Source organism: Scyliorhinus torazame, chromosome 6 (genome assembly GCF_047496885.1).
Source record: "Scyliorhinus torazame isolate Kashiwa2021f chromosome 6, sScyTor2.1, whole genome shotgun sequence".
Lineage (NCBI taxonomy): Eukaryota > Metazoa > Chordata > Chondrichthyes > Carcharhiniformes > Scyliorhinidae > Scyliorhinus > Scyliorhinus torazame.
Genome location: NC_092712.1, coordinates 289,365,175 through 289,390,179, shown reverse-complemented (window position 1 = coordinate 289,390,179; position 25,005 = coordinate 289,365,175). Strand labels below are relative to the sequence as shown.

Sequence of the window (25,005 nt, the reverse complement as noted above, 5' to 3'; positions counted from 1 at the left end):
TGCCCTTGAACTGAGTGACTTGCTTGGCCACTTCAGAGGGCATTTAAGAGTCAACCACATTACCGTGTACCTGGAGTCACATGTAGGTCAGACCAGGTAAGGAAGACAGGTTTCCTTCCCTGACGGACATTAGTCAACCAGACGAGTTTTAACGACAATCGACAATGGTTTTTTTACAGCCATCATTAGACTTTTAATTCCGGTTTCTCTTGAAATCAAATTTCACCATCGGCCATGGTGGGATTCGAACCCAGGTCCCCAGAACAATACCCTGGACCTCTCAATTACCAGTCCAGTGGTAATACCACCAACTTCATCATCTTCTTGCAAACTTGAAAATGCATTTGTTGCTATAAAGGATGTACCTACCCATCCATAAACTGTGTGAGAATATTCTGCCTCACCACTGAAATGCATTGAGTGCCACTTTGTTCCTGCACTTATGTTGTAGATATAGATTAAAGTCACCACAGAAAGCTAGGGCTTATGCATGTCAGTCTAAGTATGGCTTTTGCATTATGTATGTCTTAATTATTGCCAAACAGCCTCACTAGTATTAAAAAATCACTAATGCAAATGTGCAGGATCATTCCTTTGGACTTGAATTGCTGTTGAGGATTTGATTAATGTGGTGATTGTCACTTTCAGAACAACCTTACCGAATAAGGGTCATGTGATCTGACCAACCAATCAAGACATAACGATGGAAATCTATCCAGTGGGAAGGGTTTTCCCGGTGGTAGATTGTACTTTGCACGAACTGGAAGCACATAATTAGTGAAGCAGTCTTGTGAATAAAGTTACTTTATTCCACTCATGAAGCCTCCAGGAGTACATCTTTGCAATTTTAAAAATTTATTTTCCTTTCTCTTCTTTCTCTCAGTATAGGACTGTAGGCTATGGGCCAAGTGCTGGCAAATGGGATTAGGATTGGCAGATCAGGTGCCTTTCAAAAGACCGAAGGACCTTTTCTGCACTGTATTTTTCTGCGATTCTGATTCTGATTCTGACTGGATTCTCCACTTGGGAAACTATGGGCTGGATTCTCCGATTTTGCGGCTATGTCCAGAGGAAACTTCTGGTCCTACAACCAACCAGTGGGGGGCTAGCAGCCGCGCCACATACCTGCAGATAATGACGGAGAATGGCCAGGTCCACGACCGCGCATGCGCAGGGCGGCGACCTGCGATGGCCGCGCCGTACAACATGGCGCCTGCCACGCGCAGACCAGGCCTGCAAGATAGTGCAGGAGGACCAGCCTGGCCACCCTGAGGCCACCCCCCACCAGTCCCCCGAGCCCCCGCCGATTCCCCCCCCCCCCCCACGACTGTGGCAGCGCTGGACACAGTCCGCAACCGCCACGCGCTGTCGGCGAAAACTGAGAGGACACGCGACCGACACTGTCGGGAAGTCGGCCCATTGGGAGCGGAGCATCGGGCGAGGATCTGAGGCATAAAAACGGATTCTCCGGCCAATTGTCGAACGAGATTGCATTCGCAATCGGAGAATCTCACCCTCTGTTCTCCCATTTATGCAAGGTGGGGATCACAAGCAATTCCGCCGCGAATCACACTTTCAGCCTGCCCAGTAGCGAGGTATGGCACTAGCCCCTTAGCGCCACCCCCCCCCCCCACAATAGAAATCCTGCTTCCCACCCGCTGACATGTGGGAGCATCCACCGCCCGCCCCCCCACCACAGACATTACTGGGGCACCTCATCCCACCCCCATAACAGAGAACATCTAGGAGTTAACTGCTTTCACTTCCTCCTTTTCTCAGCAGAAAGCATGTAACTGCCTTTGAGTGGTGGCAACCTGCTAGCTAGATGTTTAGACACATGACGGTTCAGTTCAAAACAGGCTACTTGAGATATATATTTAAGCATGTAGGGAGATAAAATTATACAATCCAGACAGAAGGCTCTCTGGAAGCTGTTAATTACAGGCTCCTAAAAGCAATTCCTCTTTGAAGAGAATAGAAGCCTTGCAGGTTAAAGCCTTGTGATGTGATCTTGGCTTTCTGTTCAGTTACGGCTGCTGTTTTATAGACATCTGTCTGAGGCAACAGGTGTAAGGCACAGGTGAGTGAAAAAACAGTGATATTTTCAATGATTCTGCCTGGACTGCCATTTAGCATCCAGGTGTGGTTGACTGATGGGGGAGTTCTCTGCTATGGGGTACGTTCCCTGTTATGGGGATGGACCCTGTTATGGGGGTGGGATCCCTGTTATGGGGGGGAGTCCCGGTTATGGGGGTGCCCTGCCATGGGTGTTGTCTGCCATTAGGGGGTTAATTGCTCTGCGGGTGGGGGCATGTTCTCTGCTCGGGGGATTCCTATTATAGGTGGATTCTTTGCTTTGAGAGGTTCATTTTTATTGGGGGGGGTGTTCTCTGCTATGGGATGTTCTCTGATATGGGGGTTCTCTGTTGTGAACGGATTTCTGCAAAGGGGGTTTCACTGCTATGTGAGGTTCTCTGCTATGGGGGGTCCTCTGCTATTGGGGAGGGGGGTTTTATGTTATGGAGAGGTTCTCTGTTATAGGGGTTCTCTGTTATGGGGGTTCACTGTTATGGGGGGTTCTCTGTTATGGGGAGTTTCTCTGTTACGGGGAGGTTCTCTGTTATGGGGGGTTCTCTGTTATGGGGGGTTCTCTGTTTTGGGGAGTTCTCTGTTATGGGAGGTTCTATGTTATGAAGGTTCTCTGTTATCGGGGTTCTCTGTTATGGCGGTTTTCTCTGTTTTGGGGAGTTCTCTGTTATGGGGGTTCGCTGTTCTGGCGGTTTTCTCTGTTATGGGGAGGTTCTCTGTTATGGGGGTTCTCTGTTATGGGGGTTCTCTGTTATGGCTGTTTTCTCTGTTATTGGGAGGTTCTCTGTTATGGGGGGTTCTCTGTTTTGGGGAGTTTTCTGTTATGGGGGTTCGCTGTTCTGGGGGGTTCTCCTTTTTCGGGAGTTCTCTGTTACGGGGAGGTTCTCTGATATGGGGAGGTTCTCTGTTATGGAAGGTTCTCTGTTATGGGGAGGTTCTCTGTTATGGGGGGTTCTCTGTTATGGGGGTTCTATTTTGTGAGCGATTCTCTGTTATGGGGAGGTTCTCTGTTATGGGGGTTCTCTGTTATGGGGGTTCTCTGTTATGGGGGTTCTCTGTTATGAGCGATTCTCTGTTACGGGGAGGTTCTCTGTCATGGGGAGGTTCTCTGTTACGGGGGTTCTCTGTTATGGGGTTCTCTGTTATGGGGGTTCTCTGTTATGGAGGTTCTCTGTTATGGGGGTTCTCTGTTATGGAGGTTCTCTGTTATGGGGGTTCTCTGTTATGGGGGTTTCTCTGTTATGGGGGTTCTCTGTTTTGGGGAGGTTCTCTGTTATGGGGAGGTTCTCTGTTATGGGGGTTCTCTGTTATGGGGGTTCTCTGTTATGGGGCGGTTCTCTGTTATGGGGGTTCTCTGTTATGGGGGTTCTCTGTTATGGGGGTTCTCTGTTACGGGGGTTCTCTGTTATGGGGGTTTCTCTGTTATGGGGGTTCTCTGTTATGGAGGTTCTCTGTTATGGGGGTTCTCTGTTATGGGGGTTCTCTGTTATGGGGCGGTTCTCTGTTATGGAGGTTCTCTGTTATGGGGGTTCTCTGTTATGGGGGTTCTCTGTTATGGGGGTTCTCTGTTATGGGGGTTTCTCTGTTATGGGGGTTCTCTGTTATGGGGGTTCTCTGTTATGGGGGTTTCTCTGTTATGGGGGTTCTCTGTTATGGAGGTTCTCTGTTATGGGGGTTCTCTGTTATGGGGGTTCTCTGTTATGGGGCGGTTCTCTGTTATGGAGGTTCTCTGTTATGGGGGTTCTCTGTTATGGGGGTTCTCTGTTATGGGGGTTCTCTGTTATGGGGGTTTCTCTGTTATGGGGGTTCTCTGTTTTGGGGAGGTTCTCTGTTATGGGGGTTCTCTGTTATGGGGGTTCTCTGTTATGGGGCGGTTCTCTGTTATGGGGGTTCTCTGTTATGGGGGTTCTCTGTTATGGGGGTTCTCTGTTATGGGGGTTCTCTGTTATGGGGGTCTCTGTTATGGGGCGGTTCTCTGTTATGGGGGTTCTCTGTTATGGGGGTTCTCTGTTATGGGGGTTCTCTGTTATGGGGGTTTCTCTGTTATGGGGGGTTCTCTGTTGTGGGGGTTCTCTGTTATGGGGGTTCTCTGTCACAGGGAGGTTCTCTGTTACGGGGGTTCTCGGTTATGGAGGTTCTCTGTCATGGAGGTTCTCTGTTATGGGGAGGTTCTCTGTAATGGGGGTTATCTGTTATGGGGGTTCTCTGTTATGGGGGTTCTCTGTTATGAGCGATTCTCTGTTATGGGGGGTTCTCTGTCACAGGGAGGTTCTTTGTTACGGGGAGGTTCTCTGTTATGGGGTTTCTCTGTTATGGGGTTCTCTGTTATGGGGGTTCTCTGTTATGGGGAGGTTCTCTGTTATGGGGAGGTTCTCTGTTATGGGGGGTTCTCTGTTACAGGGAGGTTCTTTGTTACGGGGAGGTTCTCTGTTATGGGGTTTCTCTGTTATGGGGGTTCTCTGTTATGGGGAGGTTCTCTGTTATGGGGGGTTCTCTGTTATGGGGAGGTTCTCTGTTATGGGGGGTTCTCTGTTACAGGGAGGTTCTTTGTTACGGGGAGGTTCTCTGTTATGGGAGGTTCTCTGTTATGGGGGTTCACTGTTATGGGGGGTTCTCTGTTATGGGGAGTTTCTCTGTTACGGGGGGTTCTCTGTTTTGGGAGGTTCTATGTTATGAAGGTTCTCTGTTATCGGGGCTCTCTGTTATGGCGGTTTTCTCTGTTTTGGGGAGTTCTCTGTTATGGGGGTTCGCTGTTCTGGCGGTTTTCTCTATTATGGGGAGGTTCTCTGTTATGGGGGTTCGCTGTTCTGGCTGTTTTCTCTGTTATTGGGAGGTTCTCTGTTATTGGGAGGTTCTCTGTTCTGGGGGGTTCTCTGTTATGGGGAGTTCTCTGTTATGGGGGTTCTCTGTTATGGCTGTTTTCTCTGTTATTGGGAGGTTCTCTGTTATGGGGCTTCTCTGTTATGGGGGGTTCTCTGTTTTGGGGAGTTTTCTGTTATGGGGGTTCGCTGTTCTGGGGGGTTCTCCTTTTTCGGGAGTTCTCTGTTACGGGGAGGTTCTCTGATATGGGGAGGTTCTCTGTTATGGAAGGTTCTCTGTTATGGGGCGTTCTCAGTTTTGGGGAGTTCTCTGTTACGGGGAGGTTCTCTGTTATGGGGAGGTTCTCTGTTATGGGGAGGTTCTCTGTTATGGGGGTTCTCTGTTATGAGCGATTCTCTGTTACGGGGAGGTTCTCTGTCATGGGGAGGTTCTCTGTTATGGAGGTTCTCTGTTATGGGGGTTCTCTGTTATGGGGTTCTCTGTTATGGGGGTTCTCTGTTATGGGGGTTCTCTGTTATGGGGGTTCTCTGTTATGGGGGTTCTCTGTTATGAGCGATTCTCTGTTACGGGGAGGTTCTCTGTCATGGGGAGGTTCTCTGTTATGGAGGTGCTCTGTTATGGGGGTTCTCTGTTATGGGGGTTCTCTGTTATGGAGGTTCTCTGTTATGGGGGTTTCTCTGTTATGGGGGTTCTCTGTTATGGGGGTTCTCTGTTTTGGGGAGGTTCTCTGTTATGGGGGTTCTCTGTTATGGGGGTTCTCTGTAATGTGGGTTCTCTGTAATGGGGGTTATCTGTTATGGAGGTTCTCTGTTATGGGGGTTCTCTGTTATGGGGGTTCTCTGATATGGGGGGTTCTCTGTTACGGGGGTTCTCGGTTATGGAGGTTCTCTGTCATGGAGGTTCTCTGTTATGGGGAGGTTCTCTGTTATGGGGAGGTTCTCTGTTACAGGGAGGTTCTTTGTTACGGGGAGGTTCTCTGTTATGGGGTTTCTCTGTTATGGGGTTCTCTGTTATGGGGGTTCTCTGTTATGGGGGTTCTCTGTTATGGGGAGGTTCTCTGTTACGGGGGTTCTCGGTTATGGAGGTTCTCTGTCATGGAGGTTCTCTGTTATGGAGGTTCTCTGTTATGGGGGTTCTCTGTTGTGGGAGGTTCTTTGTTACAGGGAGGTTCTTTGTTACGGGGAGGTTCTCTGTTACGGGGAGGTTCTCTGTTACAGGGAGGTTCTTTGTTACGGGGAGGTTCTCTGTTATGGGGTTTCTCTGTTATGGGGTTCTCTGTTATGGGGGTTCTCTGTTATGGGGGTTCTCTGTTATGGGGAGGTTCTCTGTTATGGGGAGGTTCTCTGTTATGGGGGGTTCTCTGTTACAGGGAGGTTCTTTGTTACGGGGAGGTTCTCTGTTATGGGGTTTCTCTGTTATGGGGTTCTCTGTTATGGGGGTTCTCTGTCATGGGGGTTCTCTGTTATGGGGAGGTTCTCTGTTATGGGGGGTTCTCTGTACCGGGGAGGTTCTCTGTTTTGGGGGGTTCTCAGTTTTGGGGAGTTCTCTGTTACGGGGAGGTTCTCTGTTATGGGGTTCTCTGTTATGGGGGTTCTCTGTTATGGGGGTTCTTTGTTACGGGGAGGTTCTCTGTTATGGCGGTTCTCTGTTATGGGGCTTCTCTGTTATGGGGGTTCTCTGTTATGGGGGAGTTCTCTGTTTTGGGGAGTTCTCTGTTACGGGGAGGTTCTCTGTTACGGGGGGTTCTCTGGTATGGGGGTTCTCTGTTGTGAGCGATTCTCTTTTATGGGGGTTCTCTGTTATGGGGAGGTTCTCTGTTATGGGGGTTCTCTGTTATTGGGGGAGTTCTCTGTTATGGAGAGGTTCTCTGTTATGGGGATGTTCTCTGTTAAGGGGGTTCTCTGTTATGGGGGTTCTCTGTTATAGGGGTTGTCTGTTATGGGGGATTCTCTGTTATGGGGTTCACTGTTATGGAGAGGTTCTCTGTTATGAGGAGTTTCTCTGTTGTGGGGGTTCTCTGTTCTGGGGGTTCGCTGTTATGGGGGGTTCTCTGTTGTGGGGTTCTCTGTTAGTTATGGAGGTTCTCTGTTATGGGTGTTCTCTGTTATGGGGGTTCTCTGTTATGGGGGTTCTCTATTATGGGGGGTTCTCTATTATGGGGGGTTCTGTTATGGGGAGGTTCGCTGTTACGGGGAGGTTCTCTTTTATGGGGGTTCTCTGTTATGGGGATTCTCTGATATAGGGGGTTCTCTGTTCTGCGGAGGGTCTCTGTTATGGGGTGTTTCTCTGTTATGGGGAGGTTCTCTGTTATGGGGGTTCTCTGTCACAGGGAGGTTCTCTGTTACGGGGGTTCTCTGTTACGGGGGTTCTCTGTTATGGAGTTCTCTGTTATGGGGGGTTCTCTGTTATGGGTGTTCTCTTTTATGGGTGGTTCTCTGTTATGGGGGGGTTATCTGTTATGGGTGTTCTCTGTTCTGGGGGTTCTCTGTTATGGGGGTTCTCTGTCATGGGAGGTTCTCTGTTATGGGTGTTCTCTGTTCTGGGGGTTCTCTGTTATGGGGGTTCTCTGTTATGGGGGTTCTCTGTTATGGGTGTTCTCTGTTATGGGGGTTCTCTGTTATGGGGGTTCTCTGTTATGTGGGGTTCTCTGTTATGGGGGAGTTCTCTATTATGGGGAGGTTCTCTGTTATGGGGGTTCTCTGTTATGGGGGTTTGCTGTTATGGGGGGTTCTCTGTTATGGGGGTTCTCTGTTATGGGGAGGTTCTCTGTTATGGGGGTTCTCTGTTATGGGGGTTCTCTATTATGGGGGGTTCTCTGTTATGCAGGGTCTCTGTTACGGGGATTCTCTGATATGGGGGTTCTCTGTTATGGGGAGGTTCTCTGTTATGAGAGGTTCTCTGTTATGGGGGTTCTCTGTTATGGGGGATTCTCTGATATGGGGGGTTCTCTGTTATGGGGGTTCTCTGTTATGCGGAGGGTCTCTGTTCTGGGGGTTCTCTGTTACGGGGTTCTCTGTTATGGGGATTCTCTGATATGGGGGGTTCTCTGATATGCGGCGGGTCTCTGTTATGGGGTGTTTCTCTGTTATGGGGAGGTTCCCTGTTATGGGGGTTCTCTGTTACGGGGGTTCTCTGTTACGGGGGTTCTCTGTTATGGGGTTCTCTGTTATGGGGGTTCTCTGTTATGGGGGGTTATCTGTTATGGGGGTTCTCTGTTATGGGGGTTCTCTGTTATGTGGGGTTCTCTGTTATGGGGGGTTCTCTGTTATGTGGGGTTCTCTGTTATGGGTGTTCTCTGTTATGTGGGGTTCTCTGTTATGGGGGGTTCTCTGTTATGTGGGGTTCTCTGTTATGGGTGTTCTCTGCAATGGGGAGGTGCTTTTTTATGGGGGTTCTCTGTTATGGGTGATCTCTTTTATTGGGTTCTCTGTTATGGGGTTCTCTGTTATGGGGTTCTCTGTTATGGGTGGTACTCTGTTATGGGGGTTCTCTGTAATGGGGGGTTCTCTGTTGTGGGGATTCTCTGTTATGGGGGGGTTCTCTATTATGGGGGGGTTCTCTGTTATGGGGGTTCTCTGTTATGGGGGGTTCTCTATTATGGGGGGTTATCAGTTATGGGGGTAGTCTATCATGGGGGTTCTCTGTTATGGGGTTCTCTGTTATGGGGGTTCTATGTTATGGGGAATCATCTGTTATGGGGGTTCTCTGTTTTTGGGGTTCTCTGTAATGGGGAATCCTTTGTTATGGGCGTTCTCTGTCATGGGAGGTTCTCTGTTATGGGGGTTCTCTGTTATGGGGGGGGTTCTCTATTATGGGGGGGTTCTCTGTTATGGGGGTTCTCTGTTATGGGGGGTTCTCTATTATGGGGGGTTATCAGTTATGGGGGTTGTCTGTCATGGGGGTTCTCTGTTATGGGGTTCTCTGTTATGGGGGTTCTATGTTATGGGGAAGTTCTCTGTTATGGGTGTTCTCTGTTGTGGTGTTTCTCTGTTATGGGGGTTCTCTGTTCTGGGGGTTCTCTGTTATGGAGGTTCTCTGTTATGGGGGTTCTCTGTTATGGGGAGTTTATCGGTTATGTGAAGGTTCTCTGTTATGGGGAGGTTCTCTGTTACGGGGAAGATCTCAGTTACGGGGAGGTCCTCTGTTATGGAGGTTCTCTGTTATGGGGGTTCTCTGTTATGGGGGTTCTCTGTTATGGGTTCTCTGTTATGGGGGGTTCTCTGTTACGGGGGGCTTCTCTGTTTTGAATACTTTTCAGATATGGGAGTCTCTGGTGGCACAGTCTCTGGTGGGAGAGTCTCTGGTGGGGAAGTCTCTTGTGGGGCACTTTCTGGTGGGACAGTTTATGGTGGGATAGTCTCTGGTGGGCAGTCTCTGGTGGACAGTCTCTGGTGGGATAGTCCCTGCTGGGGCAGTGTCTGGTTGGACAGTCTCTGGTTGGACAGTCTCTGGTGGCACAGTCTCTGGTGGGACAGTCTCTGGTGGGACAGTCTCTGGTGGGGCAGTCTCTGGTGGGGCAGTTTCTGGTGGGCAGTCTGCTGGGGCAGTCTCTGGTGGGGCAGTCTCTGGCGGGACAGTCTCTGGTGGGGCAGGCTCTGGTGGGACAGTCTCTGTTGGGACAGTCTCTGCTGGAGCCGTCTCTGGTGGGACAGTCTCTGGTGGGCAGTCTCTGGTGGGGCAGTCTCTGGCGGGACAGGGTCTGGCGGGACAGGGTCTGGCGGGACAGTCTCTGGTGGAGCAGTCTCTGGTGGAACAGTCTCTGGTGGAACAGTCTCTGGTGGAACAGTCTCTGGTGGAACAGTCTCTTGTGGAACAGTCTCTGGTGGGGTAGTCTCTGGTGGGGCACTCTCTGTTGGGACAGTCTCTGGTTGGGCAGTCTCTGGTGGGGCAGTCTCAGGTTGGATAGTCTCTGTTGGGATAGTCACTGGTGGAGCAGTCTCTGGTGCGACAGTCTCAGGTGGGCAGTCTCTGGTGGGGCAGTCTCTGGTGGGGCAGTCTCTGGCGGGACAGGGTCTGGCGGGACAGTCTCTGGTGGAGCAGTCTCTGGTGGAACAGTCTCTGGCGGGGCAGTCTCTGGTGGAACAGTCTCTGGTGGGGCAGTCTCTGGTGGAACAGTCTCTGGCGGGGCAGTCTCAGGTGGGATAGTCTCAGGTGGGATAGTCTCAGATGGGATAGTCTCTGGTGGGGCAGTCTCTGGTGGGGCAGTCTCTGGTGGGGCAGTCTCTGGTGGGGCAGTTTCAGGTGGGATAGTCTCTGTTGGGACAGTGTCTGGTGGAGCAGTCTCTGGTGGGATAGTCTCTGGTGGGGAGTCTCTTGTGGGGCACTCTCTGGTGGGGCAGTCTCTGGCGGGGCAGGGTCTGGCGGGACAGTCTCTGGTGGAGCAGTCTCTGGTGGATCAGTCTCTGGTGGGGCAGTCTCTGGCGGGACAGTCTCTGGTGGGGCAGTCTCTGGTGGGACAGTCTCTGTTGGGACAGTCTCTACTGGAGCAGTCTCTGGTGGGACAGTCTCTGGTGGGCAGTCTCTGGTGGGGCAGTCTCTGGCAGGACAGGGTCTGGCGGGACAGGGTCTGGCGGGACAGTCTCTGGTGGAACAGTCTCTGGTGGAACAGTCTCTGGTGGAACAGTCTCTGGTGGGGCACTCTCTGTTGGGACAGTCTCTGGTTGGGCAGTCTCTGGTGGGGCAGTCTCTGGTTGGATAGTCTCTGTTGGGATAGTCTCTGGTGGAGCAGTCTCTGGTGCGACAGTCTCTGGTGGGCAGTCTCTGGTGGGGCAGTCTCTGCTGGGGCAGTCTCTGGCGGGACAGGGTCTGGCGGGACAGTCTCTGGTGGAGCAGTCTCTGGTGGAACAGTCTCTGGTGGGGCAGTCTCTGGTGGAACAGTCTCTGGTGGGGCAGTCTCTGGTGGGGCAGTCTCTAGTGGGGCAGTCTCAGGTGGGATAGTCTCATGTGGGATAGTCTCAGGTGGGATAGTCTCTGGTGGGGCAGTCTCTGGTGGGGCAGTCTCTGGCGGGACAGGGTCTGGCGGGACAGTCTCTGGTGGAGCAGTCTCTGGTGGAACAGTCTCTGGTGGGGCAGTCTCTGGTGGGGCAGTCTCAGGTGGGATAGTCTCTGCTCGGGCAGTCTGTGGTGCGATAGTCTCTGGGGGAACAGTCTCTGGTGGAACAGTCTCTGGTGGGGCAGTCTCTGGTGGGGCAGTCTCTGGTGGGGCAGTCTCTGGTGGGGCAGTCTCTGGTGGGGCAGTCTCTGGTGGGGCAGTCTCTGGTGGGGCAGTCTCAGGTGGGATAGTCTCTGGGGGAACAGTCTCTGGTGGAACAGTCTCTGGTGGGGCAGTCTCTGGTGGGGCAGTCTCTGGTGGGGCAGTCACAGGTGGGATAGTCTCTGGTGGGGCAGTCTCTGGTGGGGCAGTTTCTGGTGGGGCAGTCCCTGGGGGGGCAGTCCCTGGGGGGGCAGTCCCTGGTGGGGCAGTCTCTGGTGGGGCAGTTTCTGGACGGGCAGTCCCTGGTGGGGCAGTCTCTGGTGGGACAGTCTCTGGTGGGGCAGTCTCTGGTGGGGCAGTCTCTGGTGGGGCAGTCTCTGGTGGGGCAGTTTCTGGTCGGGCAGTCCCTGGTGGGGCAGTCTCTGGTGGGACAGTCTCTGGTGGGGCAGTCTCTGGTGGGGCAGTCTCTGCTGGGACCGTCTCTGGTGGGGCAGTCCCTGGAGGGACAGTCTCTGGTGCGATAGTCTCTGGTCGGGCAATTCCTGCTGGGCAGTCTCTGGTGGGATTGTCTCTGGTGGGGCAGCCTCTGGTGGAACAGTCTCTGGTGGGGCAGTCTCTGGTGGGGCAGTCTCAGGTGGGATAGTCTCAGGTGGGATAGTCTCAGGTGGGATAGTCTCTGGTGGGGCAGTCTCTGGTGGGGCAGTCTCTCGTGAAGCAGTCTCTGGTGAGGCAGTCTCAGGTGGGATAGTCTCTGTTGGGACAGTCTCTGGTGGAGCAGTCTCTGGTGGGACAGTCTCTGGTGGGCAGTCTCTGGTGGGGCAGTCTCTGGTGGGGCAGTCTCTGGTGGGGCAGTTTCTGGTCGGGCAGTCCCTGGTGGGGCAGTCTCTGGTGGGACAGTCTCTGGTGGGGCAGTCTCTGGTGGGGCAGTCTCTGCTGGGACCGTCTCTGGTGGGGCAGTCCCTGGAGGGACAGTCTCTGGTGCGATAGTCTCTGGTCGGGCAATTCCTGCTGGGCAGTCTCTGGTGGGATTGTCTCTGGTGGGGCAGCCTCTGGTGGAACAGTCTCTGGTGGGGCAGTCTCTGGTGGGGCAGTCTCAGGTGGGATAGTCTCTGTTGGGACAGTCTCTGGTGGAGCAGTCTCTGGTGGGACAGTCTCTGGTGGGCAGTCTCTGGTGGGGCAGTCTCTGGCGGGACAGGGTCTGGCGGGACAGTCTCTGGTGGAGCAGTCTCTGGTGGAACAGTCTCTGGTGTGGCAGTCTCTGGCGGGACAGTCTCTGGTGGGGCAGTCTCTGGCGGGACAGGGTCTGGCGGGACAGGGTCTGGCGGGACAGTCTCTGGCGGAGCAGTCTCTGGTGGAACAGTCTCTTGTGGAACAGTCTCTGGTGGGGTAGTCTCTGGTGGGGCACTCTCTGTTGGGACAGTCTCTGGTTGGGCAGTCTCTGGTGGGGCAGTCTCAGGTTGGATAGTCTCTGTTGGGATAGTCACTGGTGGAGCAGTCTCTGGTGCGACAGTCTCAGGTGGGCAGTCTCTGGTGGGGCAGTCTCTGGTGGGGCAGTCTCTGGCGGGACAGGGTCTGGCGGGACAGTCTCTGGTGGAGCAGTCTCTGGTGGAACAGTCTCTGGCGGGGCAGTCTCTGGTGGAACAGTCTCTGGTGGGGCAGTCTCTGGTGGAACAGTCTCTGGCGGGGCAGTCTCAGGTGGGATAGTCTCTGGTGGGGCAGTCTCTGGTGGGGCAGTCTCTCGTGAAGCAGTCTCTGGTGAGGCAGTCTCAGGTGGGATAGTCTCAGATGGGATAGTCTCTGGTGGGGCAGTCTCTGGTGGGGCAGTCTCTGGTGGGGCAGTCTCTGGTGGGGCAGTCTCAGGTGGGATAGTCTCTGTTGGGACAGTGTCTGGTGGAGCAGTCTCTGGTGGGATAGTCTCTGGTGGGGAGTCTCTTGTGGGGCACTCTCTGGTGGGGCAGTCTCTGGCGGGACAGGGTCTGGCGGGACAGTCTCTGGTGGAGCAGTCTCTGGTGGATCAGTCTCTGGTGGGGCAGTCTCTGGCGGGACAGTCTCTGGTGGGGCAGTCTCTGGTGGGACAGTCTCTGTTGGGACAGTCTCTGCTGGAGCAGTCTCTGGTGGGACAGTCTCTGGTGGGCAGTCTCTGGTGGGGCAGTCTCTGGCAGGACAGGGTCTGGCGGGACAGGGTCTGGCGGGACAGTCTCTGGTGGAACAGTCTCTGGTGGAACAGTCTCTGGTGGAACAGTCTCTGGTGGGGCACTCTCTGTTGGGACAGTCTCTGGTTGGGCAGTCTCTGGTGGGGCAGTCTCTGGTTGGATAGTGTCTGTTGGGATAGTCTCTGGTGGAGCAGTCTCTGGTGCGACAGTCTCTGGTGGGCAGTCTCTGGTGGGGCAGTCTCTGCTGGGCCAGTCTCTGGCGGGACAGGGTCTGGCGGGACAGTCTCTGGTGGAGCAGTCTCTGGTGGAACAGTCTCTGGTGGGGCAGTCTCTGGTGGAACAGTCTCTGGTGGGGCAGTCTCTGGTGGGGCAGTCTCTGGTGGGGCAGTCTCAGGTGGGATAGTCTCAGGTGGGATAGTCTCAGGTGGGATAGTCTCTGGTGGGGCAGTCTCTGGTGGGGCAGTCTCTGGCGGGACAGGGTCTGGCGGGACAGTCTCTGGTGGAGCAGTCTCTGGTGGAACAGTCTCTGGTGGGGCAGTCTCTGGTGGGGCAGTCTCAGGTGGGATAGTCTCTGGTCGGGCAGTCTGTGGTGCGATAGTCTCTGGGGGAACAGTCTCTGGTGGAACAGTCTCTGGTGGGGCAGTCTCTGGTGGGGCAGTCTCTGGTGGGGCAGTCTCTGGTGGGGCAGTCTCTGGTGGGGCAGTCTCTGGTGGGGCAGTCTCTGGTGGGGCAGTCTCAGGTGGGATAGTCTCTGGGGGAACAGTCTCTGGTGGAACAGTCTCTGGTGGGGCAGTCTCTGGTGGGGCAGTCTCTGGTGGGGCAGTCACAGGTGGGATAGTCTCTGGTGGGGCAGTCTCTGGTGGGGCAGTTTCTGGTGGGGCAGTCCCTGGGGGGGCAGTCCCTGGGGGGGCAGTCCCTGGTGGGGCAGTCTCTGGTGGGGCAGTTTCTGGACGGGCAGTCCCTGGTGGGGCAGTCTCTGGTGGGACAGTCTCTGGTGGGGCAGTCTCTGGTGGGGCAGTCTCTGGTGGGGCAGTCTCTGGTGGGGCAGTCTCAGGTGGGATAGTCTCTGGTGGGGCAGTCTCTGGTGGGGCAGTTTCTGGTGGGGCAGTCTCTGGTGGGGCAGTCTCTGATGGGGCAGTCTCTGGTGGGGCAGTCTCTGATGGGGCAGTCTCTGGTGGGGCAGTCTCTGGTGGGGCAGTCTCTGGTTGGGCAGTCTCTGGTGGGGCAGTTTCTGGCCGGGCAGTCCCTGGTGGGGCAGTCCCTGGTGGGGCAGTCTCTGGTGGGACAGTCTCTGGTGGGGCAGTCTCTGGTGGGGCAGTCTCTGATGGGACCGTCTCTGGTGGGGCAATCCCTGGAGGGACAGTCTCTGGTGGGATAGTCTCTGGTCGGGCAATCCCTGCTGGGCAGTCTCTGGTGGGATAGTCTCTGGTGGGACAGTCTCTGGTGGGGCAGTCTCTGGTGGGGCAGTCTCTGGTGGGGCAGTCTCTGGTGGGGCAGTTTCTGGTCGCGCAGTCTCTGGTGGGGTAGTCTCTGGTGGGATAGTCTCTGGTGGGGCAGTTTCTGGTGGGGTGTCTGGTAGAAATTCTGCTGGGAGCCTCTGGTTGTGTCCCTGATGGGCCTCTCTGGTGGGGGTCTCTGCTGGTGGTTGCTAATGGTGGTCTCTGGTTGGGGTCTCTGGTGGGGGTCTTTGGTGGAGGTCTCTTGGGGTCTCTGATGGGAACTCTGTTATGTGCGATTTCTGGTGGGGCAGTGTATGGGGGGGGCAGTCTCTGGTGGGGCAGTCTCTGGTGGGGCATTCTCTGGTGGGGTCTCTGCTAGGGATCTCTGCTAGGAACTTCTGGTGCGGGTTCCTGATGGGACTCTCCAGTGGGCGTCTCTGATGGGGGTTGCTAATGGGGGGTCTCTGCAGGGGGCCTCTGGTGGGGGTCTTTGGTAGGGGTCTCTAATGGGCTCTCTGATGGGCGATCTCCGGTATGGGTGGTCTCTGGTGGGGTGGTCTCTGGTGGGGGTGCTGTGAGATGGGTGCCTGGTGAGTGGGGTTGTGGGGGTGGCCAGGATTTGCATTATGGGGGGGGAGGTGGGCCATCCGATGGACTTTGGGGGCACCTACCTTAAATACGTCCCCTCTTGTCCCATCACGAGGTCAATCGCACCAGGGTCACACAGGAAAATATTTGCGCCCATCCACGCCCGTGTGAATCTCAGTCCAAAGGCCGGAGAATCACGGAGATGTGGAGAATCTGGCACCCAACCCATTAATAGGAAGTCATTTGCGTCCTCCCCCTGGCACAGGGCATGAACCTCAATGCCGCCGTCAGCGGGGGACTAGAGGGAGCGCCAATCCCACTTTTTCCCCCACAAGGGGTTCTCCGCCGCATCGGGAACTCCATTGAAGTCCATTCACTGGTTATAGTTAATTATGGGCCTTCGTCTCTTTAACAAGTGTGAATAAAGGATTGAGAAATACATTAAGGGAAATCTGAGCGAGTTGGTAAATTAAATCAGGTCCAGAAAGAGAAATAAAGGTAGGGAAAATAAGATTTGCTTAAGAGAGAGACATTTGGGTGACATGGTGACACAGTGGTTAGCACTGCTGCCTCACAGCTCCAGGCCCCCGGGTTCAATTCCGTCCTCAGGTGACTGTCTGTGTGGCTATTGCACTTTCTCCCCGTGTCTACATGGGATCCTCCGGGTGCTGCGGTTTCCTCCCACTGTCCAAAGATGTGCAGGTTAGGTGGATTGGCCATGCTAAATTGCCCTTTAGTATCTAAAAGGTTAGGTGGGTTTACTGGGTTACGGGGATAGTATGGAGGAGCGGGCTTAAGTAGGGTGATCTTTCCAAGGGCTGGTGCAGACTCGATAGGCCAAGTGGCCTTGTTCTGCACTGGAGGGTTTCAATGGGCGGGATTCTCTCACCCCGGGGCTGGGCCAGAGAATCGCCAAGACGGGCGAGAATCGCACCACGCCATCCCGACGACGGTCCACCGATTCTCTGGAGAGCGGAGAATCGGCGCCATTGGCACGGCACGGTCGGCACGGCGCTGGTTGGCGGCCGCTCTACGGGCCCCCCCCCCCCCCCCGGCGATTCTCTGCCCAGGATGGGCCGAGCGGCCATGCAAAAAATGCCGAGTTCCGCCGGCGCCATTCACACCTGCTCTTACCCAGCGGGACCTCGGCGTGGATGCATCCGAGGGTGGCCTGGTGTGTGTGGGGGGGGGGGGGGGGGTCCGACCCCGGGGGGGCCTCCGCTGTGGCCTGGCCCGCGATCGGGGCCTACTGATCGGCAGGACGGCCTCTCGGGCAGGGGACCTCTTTTTTTCCGCGCCGGCCCTTGTAGCCCTACGCTAAGTTGTGTCAAGGCTGGCGCGGAGAAGGGGGCCACTGCGCATGCGCGCATTGGCACCAGTCCCACTGCACATGCGTGCATTGGCGCCTGTCCCACTGCGCATGCACAAACCCGCGACGCCCATCTGATGCCGGGGATCGGCAGCTGGAGTGGCGTGGGTCACTCCAGTCTCGTGCTGGCCACCTGTCGGGGTCAGAATTGCTGCCCCTGAGGCCATGTTGACGCCGTCGAGAAACACGACGGCTTTTACGACGGCGTCAACACTTAGCCTCAGGATCAGAGAAACCCACCCAATTTTCTATGAAGTGATGAAGCTCCACACTTGTAATTGTTCACTTCCTGGGCAAGAGAGGTTGATTGGAAGTAATTAACATATCATTTGAAGGATATTTACACTGATAATTGCCAGAGTTCATTTTCAATTGAGAGTTTACTGAGCAAATTAATGTGAAATGTAATGACAACTTAAATATCACAGGAATTTGGGAAAAGTATTTGCTAATTTGTAGTGTACAGCCGATTTGTTTAAATGTGTGGCCCTCATTAAAATCTTTTGTATAGCATGATAATTTATAAGAGTCTGTGTGGAAACTTTTAGGTAAGCGTTGGACTGGACTATTCATTGGAGTTAAGTATGGAATGCAATTTGTGTGATAGCAGAGGGGCATAAATCAACTGGATACGCCTTCCTCACAAGGTGCTGTCTGATTTGAGCATTAATAGCGGCAATATTATTTTCCCTGCAGAAACTGGCATAATAAATTAGGAAATAAGTGCATATTTAAATATTAATGTAGCATACCAACTGTCCAATGTCTCCTCTTTCACCTTTCTGACCTTGAGTATTGTTCTTGATGCCAAATTCACCCTAAATAAAATGAACAAGCAATTTCAGTAAAATTCAATCAAACCGAGTAACAGAATATTTCAGCACTATCCAATGGTGGAGAAAGCTATCTGTTGTTTTATTAATAAGGCTGAAAATGGGCTTATCGCAAAAAAAACCATTTTTTAATAAGGATGCCGTGTCCTCTATGTGTGAGTAACCCAATTATATATCATTGAAAATTATTTTCACAGGGTTATACAAAGCCATCCATGAGTTTCATTTGGTGTAGATGACTCACTTTCTGAGTCAATTAAATACTTTGTCATGTTTAAAAGGTGCCCCAATTAGTGTTCTTGCTTGAAGAAGTTGTTTAACTTTATGAGACTCATCAAAGGGCCACAAATGGGCGAAGTTGGCAGAAACCTACCCATGGTGATGAATTTGATTTGGGATTGGGGTCAGTCTGGTAGATGGGGTCAGGTTTCAATGTGGTTATTTTTAAACTGAACACAAAATTTTGAGAAACTGGACATAAACGGTGCTTTAAATTATGTCATTTTTGTTGAATTTGGGAAAACTGCACTGCTGAGAAAACCCAGGGAAAACTCCAGACACAATATTAAAAGCCCTAGACACTAAAAAATATAATAACTAAACACATAATGCAGACTTTCTTTTCATTCATATATAAATGATGTGGTTTTACTTACGCGGTCTCCATGTAAACCTAGTTTTCCACGCTCACCAAGGTCTCCTTTATGTCCTTTCTTGCCCTAGAAATAATGCACAAATTGTTAGTTCTCAAAGGATTAGAGAAGCATTTTCTCAGCACCCATTCAAGTACCATTCAAAAAAATGGTACACCGAGATATATTTTTTGCTTTCCTCCCTTAGCTTCAACGCCAACCAAATTCTCACCATTGCTGCTTTTAACCACCCTTTCAATTCATCATGCTACCTCTCCTCTGCATTCACTGCCTCCTGTCCTCCCCTAATCTCTCCCTCCGCATAAATTGTCCAGCCTATATCCATGGCCAGCCCCTGGATTTTACTATCCCCTGTAGCATCGTTGCTCCCATTGTGTCAATCAAAAATAAAAGACCGTTTCTGATCACATAATTATATCACTCTCCATTGCATCCCTCCTACTCTTCCCAATCCTGATTCCTTCAAAATCCCAAAGCTCTAGCCTTTGCTGATCGATTCAGCATGACATTTACAGCTACAATCCACTCAATGGCATCCTCACCTCCATCTTCAATGGCCCCATCCCCAATAAAACCACCACTCTCTCATCCTGACCATTCCTCCTGATATAGCCCTTACCCAAGTTCTCTTATGTCTGTGGGTACAGACTTGAATGGATACAGCGGACAACTGGTTTAAACATTCGCCACTCTGATTGGACCACATAAAGAGCAATTAGGCCTTTACGTTGGGAGTGTAAAGCTTATTTCCAGCTCCCTATGTCCACAGAAAATTGCTTAAAGCCTTCTTCCTTCTTTCCTCCACCCTCACTCTCAACAGCTGTGAGGAGATCAGAGACTTATTTGTCACTAAGACTGTGGCCATCCGAAATCTGCCTTTGCCAATTCCCTCCCTTCCTGTGGCCAGAGACCAGATTTCCTCCAGCTCCCCTCGCCTACCTTCATATTAGTGGCCAAATCTCCATGGCCAAGGCTCTGGAATTCCCTTCTTAAACCTCTCCGCCTCTCTGTCTCTTGCCTCCTTTAGACACTCTTCAAGCTTACCTCTGACCAAGCTTTAGGTCTCCTTTCTAATATCTCCTTTTGAAGTTGCGTCAATCTATTCACTTTCTAATGCTTCTGTGAATCACCTTGGCATGTTATGCTACAAATAAAGTGCTACAGATTCAAATTGCTGTGCCAGACGATCATATATAATGCATTGCACAGGTTAGCTCTGATTAATTCAGTTCAAATCAAATTGATTGCCTTTTTGTCGATATAATAATTCTTCTTCTTCACCTAAATGTTCATCAGCATGAACGGAAATGTGGAAGGAGCCAATCAGTGAATCACTTGGGGGGGTTTATGGGACCATGGCTCTTTATGAGGCTGAAGCTTATCTGTGCACCCAGATTGAGCAAAATCTTGTCTATAATATCAACCAAGTAACATTTATTTATAAAGAATGACTAAAGAATATGCTGCAATTCAGATGATCCCAGAAAATAAGGGTGGGATTTTCCGATCCCCCGCAGTGTGTTTTCCGGCAGCAGAGATGGTTTGCCATTGGACGCTGGCGGAATCTTCCGTTCCCGTCGATGACGACAGCGTTTTGCACGGCTCGTCCGCCTCTAGTCCAGGGATCCCGCTGCAGGGGTCACCTGACCCAGAAAATCAGGCTGGTGCGAAGGGTCATAAAATCCAGCCCTGAATCATTTCTATGTTTTAAAGACAATTTAGGATTTACTCACCGCTGCACCAATGGCAGTTCAGGATTTGTGCTTGGCACCAGAAGTACTATAGTCACTTTTCCCTGTTGATTCTACTAATTGTTTATTTCAAGCTGACAGTTTAAAGAAAAACAGATTTAATTCTTTTGACAATTTGCATCCCACTAGCCTGCTCCAGCAACTGAAATGTTTAGTTCCTTCAGTGATAACTCCAGCAACACAATCCCACTCCAGTTTAGTGCAGAGGGAGTGCTGCAGGGCCGGCTGTGTCCAGAGATGTTAATCGCTGACCCAACAATCTTCCTGTGTCAATAACGTAACCGGATGTTAGAGATACTTGGCAGTATTTGAAGATAGCCATGATGTGGATATGCCGGCGTTGGACTGGCGTGAGCACAGTAAGAAGTCTTACAACACGAGGTTAAAGTCCAACAGGTTTGTTTCAAACACTAGTTTTAGGAGCACTGCTCCTTCCCCAGGCCTGAAGAAGGAGCAGCGCTCCAAAAGCTAGTGTTTGAAACAAACCTGTTGGACTTTAACCTGGTGTTGTAAGACTTCTTACAGTTTTGAAGAGATAGAGCTATCCTGTCATCACCAAAACAGCGATGAATTGAGGATGAAACAAATACATCCAATCCCCTAAACTCATCCATTTTAAAAAGGTCAAGATGTTTCTTAAATTACTCCAGGGGCTTTGGACATGCACTCTATGGGGGAAATTTAATCGAGGTGATGGAGTCTCGTCAGCCTGTTGGAGAGTTGACAAGAGCCCCACATCACCTCCTTTCGGGAAAGGCCCACTGTATTAAGAGCCAATCAGGCACAAGTGGCCAGCGATGGGACTTGCTCAGGATCAAAAGCCATAGGCTGGCAACCCTGCATTCCTCCACCCCTCCCCCCGTCCTTGCAAGAGCTGACAATGGCAGCTCTCCATTGCAGGATGTACCAACAAGGGACGTAGGGCACAGTAGAGTGAGGGAAGGATGGGGAATGTAGCAAGATCTTCACTGGGTAGGTGAGGGGCGGGGGTGAGTCAGAAGAAAGGGCAGATGGGCACCTCTCAGTAGGCCCCTTCCCCTTCCCAGTGTGCCAGGTCTCTTGATCAGACATTGAATGCCAGACAAACCTGCAGGGTGACTGCCCTGCCTATTTTTGAATACCAGCAGCGAGGTGAGACCCTTAAGTGAGTGTTAATTGCTCACCATAGGACTGGGGAGCAGGTGTGCGGAAAGAAAAAGTGTTCTTGGCTTGATTCTTCACTGAACTGCTTAATCTGCTCATCAGCTGCCAGGCAGAGCAGTTCAGAGTGACAAGGCCACGTCAGAGTTTAAACAAGCCAAACCAGGATGAAGGTCTTGAACAGAGAGCTGCCTGACATCACCATGCCAGATTGCCCAGCTGTGTAGGGGTAAACTAAGACATGGGAACCCCCATGCCGGGGGAGGGTCCCATGGTCAACCCCTTACCCACAGCCTGAGCACCAGTACCCTTCGGGAACCCTCCCTCTGCAACCTAGCAGTGGCAGAGGGCCACGTGTGTGATGGGCTACCCCTCTTGGCGGCCATTGCTCCAGGACCGTGCTTTGCAATACTTACATCAAAGTCTGCCTGGTGGAGTTGCCACTGTGGAGGTCAGAGCATAACGGGGCAGGGGCATATTTGGGTTTCCAGCCCGCCACGCGAGGTTCCCGAATGGCAGGACCATATTAGAACCACGGCGACGGGAATTTGGCCGGTCGGGGATGGAGAATAGCGGCGCGGGCCTCAGGCAATGGCCTGAGGTGGTGGATACTCGCTTTTCGGGAGGCAGAGAATAGCGGAACTAACACCGTCACGAAAACGGATACTCCGCCCCGTCACCGAACGCGATTTTGGCATTGGGGTGCAGAGAATCCAGCCCTTGATCTTAGTGATGGGGAACGGAGAATCCCGCCCAGTGCAAGCACTGAACAACGTCACCACAATCTCTTCTAACTTGTACTAACTTATACTGCTTTGACTCCTTGTTTATTTCTGTTTTGCAGTGATATTTTAAGTGGAAATAAACTTTAACTTACTGTTAATGTAAATTAATGCCCGTGTTAATGTAAATTAACAATGGGGGCTTGATTATCTGATTATTATCGAAGTCTGACTCTGGGAGTTTGCCGTACACAAATTTGCTGTTGTATTTCCTACATTACAAACCAGGGCTCCACTTCAAAAAGTACATCACCGGCTGTAAAGCACTTTGAGATGTGAAATGGTCGCGAAAAGTGTTATGTCAATGTAAGTCGTTTTTTTCTTTCATTATTTATGGTGAAAAGTTGCAATAAATCATGGGCACGATTCTCCCAAATGAAGACTAAGTGCTCCAGCCAGCGGGATTCCCATTGGCGCTGAGAGCAAACCCGCGTGCCAATGCAATGGCACTTCACTTTTTTACCAAGGTTGGTGTTTTTGCCATTCCATGGCACATAGTAAATTTTTAAAAGACGATTGAGGTTTTCGCTGGACCTGAGAGTGGCGGGGCCTAACCTCTCTGACAGGTCCTGCTCCTCAGATGTTGGGGCACCCTGTTGTACCCTGATGTCGGAGTGTTGCTGCTGCAGTGCCCTTGGAGCACTAGCAAGGTCCCCCCATCCAAGGTCCCCCCCATCCTAACCTCTGGCAAGGGCTCCCCCATCAGGTCCCCCCCTTCAGCCCACCCATCAGTCACAATTTCAGCCCCCCCTAATTCCTCCTCACCCCCTCAGTCCCCATACAGCCCCCAATTCCCCCTCACTCCCCAATTTTCCCTTCAACTCCCCTTTAGTTCCCCACTTAAGACTCCACCTGTAGTACCAACCTGCACCTTGCTCTCTGAGAGACGGCAAGGGTGGTGAGTACCTTCCTTATACTTTCCTCCAGGGTGCAGAAAGGGGCCCTTCTTGGGAGATGGGATCTGGGGCTTGTGCTGGGATCAGGCACCAGAATGTGGTGACTGGGGGCTTTTCACAGTAACTTCATTGAAGCCTACTCGTGACAATAAGTGATTATTATTATTAAGGGGCTCAGGTCAGGGTCTTTCCTGGGATGGGGGTCATTTGGCTGAGCTTCCCATCTGCAGCATTTAAACCCTTTAATCTGTCTGTTCACATACCAAGTTCAAAGTTCTGTAAGATAAGGTAAAAATAGTCCCTTTAATGTGGTGGAAACCTTTGAAGTGGTTTTTCACAGTCAATTTCATTGTCGTTTAACTTTTTCAAGCCTGTTTGTGTGCCTCCTAGCCTAATAAACATTGATCTGCATTGTTTACATTCAGTTTCACAGACCATTGCATTTTAAAAGCCTTTTGATTGACAGGTCTAAGCAGTTTTAAAGGAAGGATTATCATTGTTTATTTATAGGAATACTTGGCAAAGATGCCATGGACATAAGACAAAGGTTAATGGTGCCATTAGGGATTGAGGAGAGTTAATCGTGGCAAACATAAGATAGCAGAATGTGGGGGAGGGGTAGGATTGTGTTGGGACAAGCCAAAGGAACCAAACACAGACTCATTAATCATGAGTAGAAAAGAGAGAAACTGCATTTGATGGACAGGTTCTGATAAGGAGCAGCGATTAAATATTCGTTGAGAGGGCGCTTTAATCCGATTGTTAAAAGATAACAGTACCATATTTCCCGAGATTCCTTTTTCTCCGGGGGCTCCTGGAATTCCGTTGTCTCCCTGTAAGAATACAATACTCGATTAATACTTATCAACATTTTTATAAACAATCTTTATGTTGACTAATTCAGAAGATCATTACCTGTTCTCCAGGTATTCCATCAATACCATGTTCCCCATTACTACCCTGTTGGAATGGTAATATTACATACAGTCGGTAAATTTAGGGGTGTACGAGGTGAACAAGACATTCTGATTTTGCTGAATAATGATTAAGCAAATATTAAGTGAGAATGGTTCATTTTACCTTCTCTCCTGGATACCCTGATTTTCCCTGGAAAAAAAATCTCATTAATTAAATTGCAACTGTAAAAATATAAATATTTGGGAAATGGTGAATGTCTATGATTCACAAAGTGGAGTTTCTTGCCTTGGGCCCTGGGGGACCAGCACATCCTTCAATTCCTTGAGTTCCATTGATACCTGGTGGGCCCCTCTCACCCTAAAAATATTATTTAAAAATTACTTGGGCATTTCAAATGACTAATATGGTCAAACCTACAATAATTCACATAAAATGCGTACGTTCTGGTTCACAGCATAATTTGTTACTTCCATACAAATATTAAAACAATTCCCACAATTTCATTTCATAAACATTTCCAAACAATGGGTGCGATTGTCTGGCATCGTTGTATCTGGTGCAAATCCCGCTATGTCGGGAGAGGCCCGAAACAGGATTCGCACCAGGCACCAAACAGTTTCCAATGCTCCCGCGTGATCAGGATCTCAATGGGCAAGATTTGATCAGAGCTAATTTGCATTCACTTTAATCTCATTATTAAACTCGAATGCAGCGGCCTCCCAGTATGCCCCCAGCGGGAATTCACCTGGTTCCTAAAAATGGGGACCAGATGCGATGGACTCCGAGGGGGAGCATCGAGTTGAGTACCCCTTTCCACTTACCTCCAAGAAGCACAAGGGTACACCAGCCGCAGGCCAGTTGCCATGGGGGGGAAGGGGGTGTCCTTTAATGAAGCTGTGAACTGGGGGGGGCTCGGGCTAGGCTGGAGGGGGCCAGGTGAGGGGTCTCTCCCAGTATGGGGATCGCTTTGGATCTGTGTAGCCTTGAAGACTGCTTTCTTTTAAGTTTAACACCCCACAACAGGGCAAAGCACAACTGCAGCCTGTCTGTCCTAAAGTCCTCTCACAGGACAAGGCTATTCTTCAATTTATGTCTTGGAGAAGCATTTCATGCCCCTTGATAATTTTAATGGGCTCTGTGGTCTCACTGTTGCAGTATGCTTTTTCCCCCCTTTGTACTTGATTGCTTACATTGAATTTCACACCCCATTGACTTTTACAAGCTTCTTGATTGACAGCTGAAGGCTACCTCAAAGGAGGGTTTAGCTTTGTATTTTTTATAGCACTTCATGGTTCTTTAACACTGAAGTGCTTCCTCTTTTGAGCAGCTGTCCTGTCTGACCGTATTTTTTCTATAGTGGATTTTTTTCTACTCTGAATTGC

The 25,005-nt window shown here is 51.3% G+C and overlaps 1 protein-coding gene across 4 annotated transcripts in view; it reads right to left on the bottom strand.

The window, feature by feature from the left end:
• Positions 1-25,005, bottom strand: part of LOC140425488 (collagen alpha-6(VI) chain-like) — a 175,389-nt gene that overhangs the window by 81,229 nt on the left and 69,155 nt on the right. For all 4 annotated transcript variants that reach the window (XM_072509806.1, XM_072509808.1, XM_072509805.1 and 1 more), the window contains exons 9-14: positions 23,909-23,980; positions 23,786-23,812; positions 23,621-23,665; positions 23,485-23,538; positions 18,140-18,202; positions 17,403-17,468 (exon numbers count right to left, since the gene is read on the bottom strand). In XM_072509806.1, the coding sequence (XP_072365907.1) occupies positions 17,403-17,468; positions 18,140-18,202; positions 23,485-23,538; positions 23,621-23,665; positions 23,786-23,812; positions 23,909-23,980 (327 nt within the window). The remainder of the gene's footprint in view (positions 1-17,402; positions 17,469-18,139; positions 18,203-23,484; positions 23,539-23,620; positions 23,666-23,785; positions 23,813-23,908; positions 23,981-25,005) is intronic.